Here is a 9,681-nt window from a genome sequence, read left to right as displayed (position 1 = left end):
GTCACAGATCCATCCAATATTATTATTGCATCAATAAATCCAAGAAAAGTTGAAATTTTGGTGGAATTACAGGAAAAAAGTAAAAAGAACACAGAGGGCAAAAACTCGTCTTCACTCCTCTGTGTCACGTGACATCTCACGTTACGAAAAATAATTATTTACCATAATCATATATTTTCTCACGTTCAAAGTCTGTAACAAAGACGTATAACAATGAAGGATTGTTCTTAGCACCAATATTAATGTATAAGGTATGAACAAATCCGTGTTAATACTTGCCTCATCTATTACACAAGATCCTTACAAAGGTGTAATACGTGTAGTATATTGTTTCGAATGTTATTTTAGTTAGAGTGTTCACTTACGGGCATTTAACCCAAAGGTCGGCTTTGCGTTTGCGTAAATTGATGAGCTTACTTCCGCTAATTCCTCAATGGTGTCGTAACTTGACTGGACGCGGCGACTTTTCTCTCTTGATTTCTACAAATTTCAAAATGAGTGATTTTTAAGACGAAGTATATACCGTATAGTGGGTTTGTTCCGCGGGTCTAAAATTTGGCGATTTACTGGCTGAAAGGTATGCTAATAATTTTAGCGGAATAAATTTTGGCGGACAGGGAAGATTTGTCTTTCTTTCAAATGCTGAAGTCGCAATACGCAACTTCCGAGATATCACCTCTTCTGTGAAGAAGGTACGTTAAGTGTTTTGTTGAACGCTTGGGTGGGTACAAGATGTATACATATACTATAGACTAGCTATGTAAATACGGATAAAAGTCATGAAAGTGTAAATTTCGTTTATATCAGCCGTTGGTATACATTAAATTGACCATATCAAGAATAATATTTGTTTGAATTAGGCCATTAAGTTAGATATGAAATTATTTTTTATTTCTCCTCTGCAAGAGTGATATTTTAATCAAAGAAAAATGGTGATTATCGATTTTTGTTTGAGCTAATTTATTATTAAATACTGATAAACTTACTAATATTGTGTGGACCTGCAGATTAGGTGGTTGCATGATGTCTGATAATCGGCCTTAAGGCAATATATGAAGGCAGCGATAAGCATTTGTACCCACCGCGTGTGGACGATAGTATGTTTTGCGTTTCACTGTGCGTAAGAGTTCCACAAAGGGAAAGAACTATTGGGCGACTCGGAAATTGCGTATTGGGTGCATATTTGGCGATTGAAAATTTGGTGGAAAGCTATCTTACCCGCTAAAATAAGCCAAAATTATAACCCCGCGGAAAACCCCGCTATACGGTATTTGTACCATCCATTCAGGAAAATTCCTTTCGTAAAAAGATCAATGAATGGAGATGTATTTAAACTTTACCGCTGTGTTCTAAAATGAGCAGCTATCACACACAGAACCACAGAAATAATAGACACGACAGCTAGCAGTACGCCCAAGACAATCCCAACAACATCTGTAACAAAAATGATACAACAGCTAGCAGTATGACCAAGACAATCACAACACCTGTAACCAAAAAATAATATAATATTTTTGGATTAAATTCGAGAAGATATACAGTAAAACTCGGGTACAGTGAACAATCGTACAATGAATTCACGCCTATAGCGAAGTGATTTCCATTCTCTGTAGTTTTAAAACATAATATGAACTTGTTGGATACAACGAATTACATTGATAAGAAATAAATATTCGCCCCCAGCACTTCCCTATAAGCGTGTTTTACAGTAATTTAGCCGCAAAATTTTCCCTAATTGAAAGCACATAAACAACGGAAGCGTTTGTTCTGAAGTTTAAATACACATACATGTATAACTAGAAATCTTAGTATTGAATCTTGTATTTACTATGTATAATGTTATACACATGCGGATTTCCATCATTTTATTTGAAGTGACCAAATCCAGCTTTTTTTCTAAGCTGTTTGAAATAAGAAAGTACGTACTTGCATTAATGCGTCAATAACGATAGTATGAAGATATGTTGATTTTTATATATCTATTATATCGAAAAAAAAAATATAAATATAGTGTCATCGGACAGACCAAGGCCAACCATTTCTGACGACACAGTAAAAAAAAAATCATCCACACCATCTTGATCTCCTACATCATCCTCAATACCGTTGATTGATTGAATATTGTTTAACGTCCCGCTCGAGAATTTTTCACTCATATGAAGATTCACCATTACGGGTGAAGGGCTGTAAAATTTAGGCCTGTGCTCGGCGCTTACGGCCTTTGAGCAGGGAGGGATCTTCATCGTGCCACACCTGCTGTGACACAGGGCCTCAGTTTTTGCGGTCTCATCCGAAGGACCGCCTCATTTAATCGCCTCTTACGACAAGCAAGTGTTGCTGAGGACCTATTATAACCCCGATCTCCACGGGTCTCCTCAATACCTTATCAAATAAATAATTTGATTAATTAATGTATATAAAAATTACCCCCAAATATGTGACAATCGTCGATATTTTGAATATGGTTTGAAGTTCTGTTATACCCCCAGTACATTATAGATTATTTAAATTTCAATTCTCCAGCATCTTGCATTATCGAGTCATTTGACTCGTACGAAAAATACTCTGCAAAGGAATCGATGATTGGAGATAAAAATGTTTCTAATTTTGTATTACTAATTTACATTAGTAATCTTCATTTCTTTCCAATGATATCCTGTACCATATAGCGGTGGGGATAAGGTACAAATGTACTAAAGGCATAATTCCCGACCTCGATTTTTCGGAGAAAAAATGAAGTAGAAACCTGAACTCAAGGTTTGGATTCTACTCAAATCTAGATCTCTCAAATAAATGAAAACTCAAGATTAAGTTTGTGATTTCTTCAGGATATCCGAGGCAGGGGCGATGTAAACAGAAGTGATGATCTTATTGCAGGAAGAGAACACCGTATAAAATTACCTGTTACATAGACCTCTTCTTTCCTTGTATCTAGAAAAAATAACACGGACGTATGTTTAATTCATCCTGTTTTAAATCGCCAACATCTGAATATAATTATATATTTGAAAACACAATTTTCAACAGATATAAATACATGGCAGCTATTTTCGGATGTACAATACCGTCTCATACGTGTATACATGTAATTGTTTGAAAGACACTGTGACACCCTGCAGCAGATTTCATCCCTGTTACATATCATATTGCGTAATTTTTAAAAATCTATTATTTGTAGATAGTACATTTCGCATTTTCATAATAATTTTTTTTTGGTGTTACAACGTTTATTTCCATATGAATACATATACTATTATTCATGTATGTGAATATATGATGACAAAACGTGAGTATATATCATTGGTGTCAAACACAAGTATATGGTAAACATATCTACATGTAGGTGTTTGATGTCATATCTAATATAACAAAATCATCTTGGCCTATGTATATATAATTATGTCGTATTTTATGTCGTTTTCAGAGAGAGAGAGAGAGAGAGAGAGAGAGAGAGAGAGAGAGGAGATTAAAGATCATAAATAAGAAAGGACCATTTCCTGAAAAAGGCAGATCATATATTACTTTCCACTGTTTTGGTGTGATGTTGAAATATCTATCCCACTTTATTTCACCCAATGGCTTCATCATTTGTTTATTTAAAATTTCATACATAGGTTTAGATCCCTTTTTTGATAATACAAAAACTTTGATATTCAGTGGAATGTATGGTTTAAGAATGATTTCCTCTCTATAGAAATTAGACTTCTTTATATCGGTCAGTATGGCTTGCCTAATTCCTGTGTAAGTCAAATGGTTAATCTTAATGTTGAATTGATTTTGAAACTTTTCAAGACATAATATATTACTATTTGTATCTAATAAACCATGGACAAATTCTATACCTTTTCCATACCAAGACTTAAAAACACAGACTGATTTCTAATTCTAATTCTATTATCATACCATAGTGGTGGCATGTATAATCTTGCCAAGTTTCATTGACATAATCATCTTGAATTTCCTTGAAAGCCATCAATACATCTCTCCAAAAGGTATTTTGTATGTATTCCTTAATATAGTCAATGTAGTCTGATCCCGTGTTTAACAGCTTTTCAATATCAATCAACCTCTCTAATGAAATTGTCCACTTAGAATTATCATTTTCATAATCATACATAGAACATGTTTTAATTGTCTGTAGATACATGAAGTATCAACATGAATATTGCGATCATTTACAGTTACAGAATCCAACATACTGAGGTACCAACATAACGTCACCTGTTTGACATCATTTCTCTGTAAAAGCATCGGGGCAGTGACAGTGAAATATTTGTATAAATCCTCACCAAAGGCAATTATATCGCTTGGATTCGAATGTACTATTAAAGAGTACCCGTTGATTGTAAATTCGAACCCAAACGATATGATTGCCCGTGGTCCTAACAAACTCTACTTTGTACAGATGGTCCCGAGACGCAATCAGTTCTGTTTGAAAATTTCAGAAATATAGAAATATCGTATGACATATCAAGTTTTATATTTCTCATTCATAGAGAACATATTAAACAAGCATTCAAAAACAATATTCACGCATGCACAAATATATACTACTCAAATTTGATAAGGATCACTAGGTTATATGTGTGTAATTTACCACTAACATAACAAAAGACATAAATTTGACTCAGAAACGTGTTTACTCAGGTTATGAATGAAAATTCATGAACGGCATGAACTTTTATCAATACGGAGTGCTTGAAATCTGATAACAACACCAAAAGGCATTTCATTACAAAAAGTTAACAGCAAACCAGAGAAAGAATTACACAGTTTTTGGGGATAGTCCATCATTACACTTAGTCGATGAAGTGTCAATACCGGGTATGGCCTCCCCTTGCATCAATGACGGCTTGACAACGTCGAGCCATGCTGTCAATAAGCACCCGGATGTTTCCAATGGGAAGGTTGTTCCACTCTTCCACGAGGGCGTTTCCGAGCTCTGCCAAAGTCGTGGGTTGTGCTCTACGGCGTGAAAGGGCAACCTGCAACATGTTCCATACATGCTCAATCGGGTTCAAGTCCGGCAAGCGCGCTGGCCAGTCCATACGGACAATTGTCTCCTGCTGAAGGTACTGCTCCACCACCCTGGCGCGATGAGGACGGGCGTTATCCATCAGGATGAACTCAGAGCCAACAGCACCAGCGTAGGGTCTGACGTAAACATCGAGGATCTCATCGCGGTACCGCACCCCTATCATTGTTCCTCTCTCCAGGACATGAAGATCTGTTCTTCCATCCCTGCTGATTCCACCCCAGACCATGATGGAACCACCACCATAACGGTCATGTTCACTGGTGTTGGCATCATGGAAACGTTCACGTTGTCGTCGCCACACTCGGTGCCTCCTGTCTGTAAAGTCCAAACAATACCTGGACTCATCGGTGAACAGAACTTGAACCCAATCGTTCTGTGTCCAAGTGACATGATCTTCAGCCCAGTCCAATCGCTCCCGCCGGTGTCGAACAGTCAGAGGGACTCGAACACATGCTCTTCTAGAGTTGAGACCTGCATTGTGAAGCCGATTCCGTATCGTCTGAGTGGACACATTCACCCCCGAGGCGTTCAGGAGGTCGTTACGTAGGGTGGTTGCTGTCCAGAAGGGATGGCGTCGTGCCTGAAGAGCCACAAAATGGTCTTGGCGTTGGGTTGTCGACCTCTGACGACCACCCCCATGTCGGTGTGCTGCTGTACCAAAAGTTTGCTGTCGGTTCCAGGCCCTGTTTACAACGCTCTGACTGACGTTTAGTGCATTTGCAACGTCACGTTGTGAATAGCCAGCGTCAAGCATTCCAATACATCTGCCCAGTTGTTCTGTCGTCAGGCGACACCTTACACGTTGAGGGGGCATTGTGTTGATAAACGTAGTGTAAACACTCAAGTGAGTTTGAAATTTTAGAAAGAATCAGACACCGATGCCTGAGTGAAAATCGTGCAATGGTAGCAAAAGCATAAACTGTGATGAGAAACGCATTTCCCATGGCATGAAATGCACATGCAAGTTTGTGGAAGACGTTTTTGATTTCACTTGGACACAATATTGCCAGTTATGCAGTTATTAATTTTTTAAACAGAAAAATATCTATGATCCTTATCAAATTTTGAGTAGTATATATCACAATCTCGATAATAAATAAGTAGACTATATATACATTTAACCCGGAGGGTTTACTCTCGGTAATCATATTGTATGTATTTACACAATTTTAAAAGTAATTTTTCATTTTTAGTTGCAAATAGATTATGAAATTTTATAACATTAGGTCTAGTATGAAATATTTCTGGTATATAATGTCGCCTAATATCATTTAAAGCAGGATTAATAAGAATATAATGCGTACATCTCCAATATCAGAAATGCAAATATTACATTTTCTTTGTGTCACTGACGATAGATCAGAAAACCTATGTAACCCAATGCACCCATGTAGTCTAGCACCGTGAAAATGGCAACAAAATACTACCTTGCATTTACAGTTTTTCCGATTTATAAATTCCACAGAGACACAGCTATATAAAAGCTCATTGCGTTGATTTCTGTAGCTAAATATAATTAGCGTTATAATGTGTAGCGTTCGCTAATAAATGCGTAACTATCACGTGTTTAGACAAAACTTTCGCAAATATTCACGTAATTATCGCGCTATAACTAGCGTGTCCTAATGCGACACTTCGCAAATATTCACGAAATTATCGCGCTATAACTAACGTGTCCTAACGCGAAACTTTCGCAAATATAAGCGATATAACACCAAAGTCACAAAACGTTATAACGCAAACGTTACGCATTCCTAGGATTGAAAAGATGTTCAATGGTGTGATATAATTTCAATAAATGACCAAAAGATTCAGTAGTTATTGCATTCATGCAAACAGTTTATGTGCTAGATTTCCATTGCTAAGATGGAAGATTTTCGAAGTGGTAATGCATATTCATTATATGACCATATAAGACCGGGGAGCATTAAGTGGCAAGAAATGAAATATACAGTATTCTTCTGTTACAGTCAAAACATTTGACGTCACAATGCAATGGGTGGATGTTAACTCAACTAATTGAAAAGGTCTAAAGCTTATCGCCGCGCACGGGTGGAAATATTTTTCAACACAGACTCGTGTAATGCATATTCATTATATGACCATATAAGACCGGGGAGCATTAAGTGGCAAGAAATGAAATATACAGTATTCTTCTGTTACAGTCAAAACATTTGACGTCACAATGCAATGGGTGGATGTTAACTCAACTAATTGAAAAGGTCTAAAGCTTATCGCCGCGCACGGGTGGAAATATTTTTCAACACAGACTCGTTTTATAAGGTTAAACATTTGGTAAAACGTGTTCAACACAAAAGTATGAGGTCTAGAAGAGATTACCAAGGGGAACATAATTATTAGCATTAATTAAACTTGACTGCACTGCATAATTGTTGTAATATTTGAGAACTCACCCTGGGTCACTGTGTAGAACCAAAGTCCAAACAATCCTTTGGAAAAAGAGAACATAATCATTTTTCGTTTCAAAACTTATGGAAGCAATTTAAAAAGAAAGGAAGAAAAATATAGAAAATACACGCCATCTTGTAGCCTTTGCTTTGTGGTGGAGTTCCACTGGTTATTTTCATTTAAGGTGGCTCATTACACTAGAATTTTATTTAATGGCTCGTTTAAGCACCTCGTATGAAGCATGATTTCATCATCGAAATAGTAATACAAGCTCTCAATTATGTTACTAATTTTGCTGTGATTTTGTGCATTATATGGATATCTGATATAAACATGCCTAAAACACTCGGATAGACATTTACCTGTTACTTATTTGTGTGCTATATGATAAATACCTGTTCATCAACTTGAAATAAGGGACTCTTTCTTTAAATTAAGGCATATGTTCTTAGTGACCTTGGATTTTCCTGAATGACCTTCGTCCAAAAATTCCATGTCCCAAGGAATATTTGTGATCAGTCATGATCAATTGTTGATGAAAGGTTTAGGAGATGGGAACTTTTAAATTAAAAACTGTTGAAGGAACATTTAAATTTTTGAGCGACCTGGATCTTTCCAAAATGACCTTGAGAGTACTTATCTCAAAGAACATTTGTGATCAATTATATCAAACCGCTGCGGTGGCCGAAAGGTTAGAGCGTTCGCCCCGTATGCGGAAGGCGAGGGTTCGAATGCCGGCCGCGACAGACCTAATTCGTTAAAACAGGTAGTGACAGCTCCATCGCCAAACGCTCGGCATCAGGTGTGAATGTCACGGGTCCTCGGAGATGACCTTAAAAACGAATGACCCGTGTCACGCTAAAGAACCCTCACTGCTCAATGGCCGTAAGCGCCGAACATAGGCCTAAATTTGAAGCCCTTCACCGGTCTTGGTTCACCGTCTCCATATGAGTGAAAAATTCTCGAGTGAGACGTTAAGCAAGATACAATCAATCAATCAATCAGTTATATCAATTTCGGATGAAAGGTGTGAGAGATAAGCTCAAATGGACGGGCATACACGACAGCGACTATATGCTTCCCCAAAATTTTTCGGGGAACATAAAATTTAAAACATTTGGAGGGGGACCTATGTCCTTGAGCTGTTTTAAGGGTTTGCATGTGACAAAAATTCGGTCAAAATTAATTACATGTGAAGTATAACTGGTTTTACCTGTATTCCCGATTTGGGTGCTCATCTGATGTGTACTAGGACTTAAGGAGTATGGGTTTCTTACAAGAGTTCCATTGTTAAATCCAATTCCTACATTGCTGCCCCGATACTTAATGCTCACGTTGACATAATCGAATATTATATGTGTAGATGCGTAATCTGTGATCATGACACACTGCACAGTAACCCTCTGTAATCGAAAACAAAATATCTCGTGTAACTAGATAGACCTGTTTAGTTGATAAATACATCTAAGTTCTATGAAAATCAATTTGAATTTTCTGAATTGGTGCAAGATCCTCAAACTCTCCTACAATATCCCCACGGATCATGATTTGTTTAAGCATGCTATGCAAAGTGGGTGATTTATTTGTTATGTTTGTTCGTTATCTTCACCTTTACATGTAAAAGGGTGTGATTGTTCGTGTGATAGTCGGTCAGGTAGGGTTACTATTTTTCTATAGAACTGTAGGTCGCAAGGGAAAAATAGAAATGTTCGATAGAGCTGCAGATACACCCAATATAATGGTACAGCGAATAGTTATTCTGCGCACGATTCAAAATATAGAATACAAATGGAAAATTATACAATACAAATGGAAAAGATCAAATATTGCAACGTTTGACATGCCATACTTTTTTTTTTTTTTTTTTTTTTATCTTTTGACCTATATTTTTTATTTTTACCGATCATTGCGAAAAGTAATTATCTATCTATCTATCTACATGTATATTATATCTATCTATCTATCTATCTATATGTGAGGGAATAAGGTAATGTCAGTTTCTATGGATTATCCTTAGGTTATCATATTATTATATATCATGTTATCCATGCTAATTATTGTTTAATTCTTATAATTATGTAGTGCTATATATTATGCCAGGTTTCAATTTGTTATTCTGTATCTACAATCCTAACATTCAGTGATATTATACACCTGAATAAAATGAATTTCATGATAACACGAAATCTGAAATTACAAATACACGTGTAGAATAATAAACGAGGTTCATATTG

The 9,681-nt window shown here is 36.6% G+C and overlaps 1 protein-coding gene across 1 annotated transcript; it reads right to left on the bottom strand.

Annotated features, from left to right (window-relative positions):
* Positions 1 to 1,213: 1,213 nt before the first annotated feature.
* LOC125671832 (uncharacterized) lies at positions 1,214 to 8,835 on the bottom strand. Its single transcript, XM_056162379.1, has 4 exons — positions 8,661 to 8,835; positions 7,453 to 7,488; positions 2,902 to 2,931; positions 1,214 to 1,434 (listed from the first exon to the last, which is right to left on the bottom strand). Exons 1-4 carry the CDS (start codon positions 8,827 to 8,829, stop codon positions 1,337 to 1,339), a joined length of 333 nt encoding a protein of 110 aa, XP_056018354.1. The 5' UTR covers positions 8,830 to 8,835; the 3' UTR covers positions 1,214 to 1,336.
* Positions 8,836 to 9,681: the final 846 nt, after the last annotated feature.

This window comes from Ostrea edulis, chromosome 4 (genome assembly GCF_947568905.1).
Source record: "Ostrea edulis chromosome 4, xbOstEdul1.1, whole genome shotgun sequence".
Lineage (NCBI taxonomy): Eukaryota > Metazoa > Mollusca > Bivalvia > Ostreida > Ostreidae > Ostrea > Ostrea edulis.
Note: the sequence above shows the minus strand (reverse complement) of the source record. Positions and strands in the feature narration are given on the sequence as shown.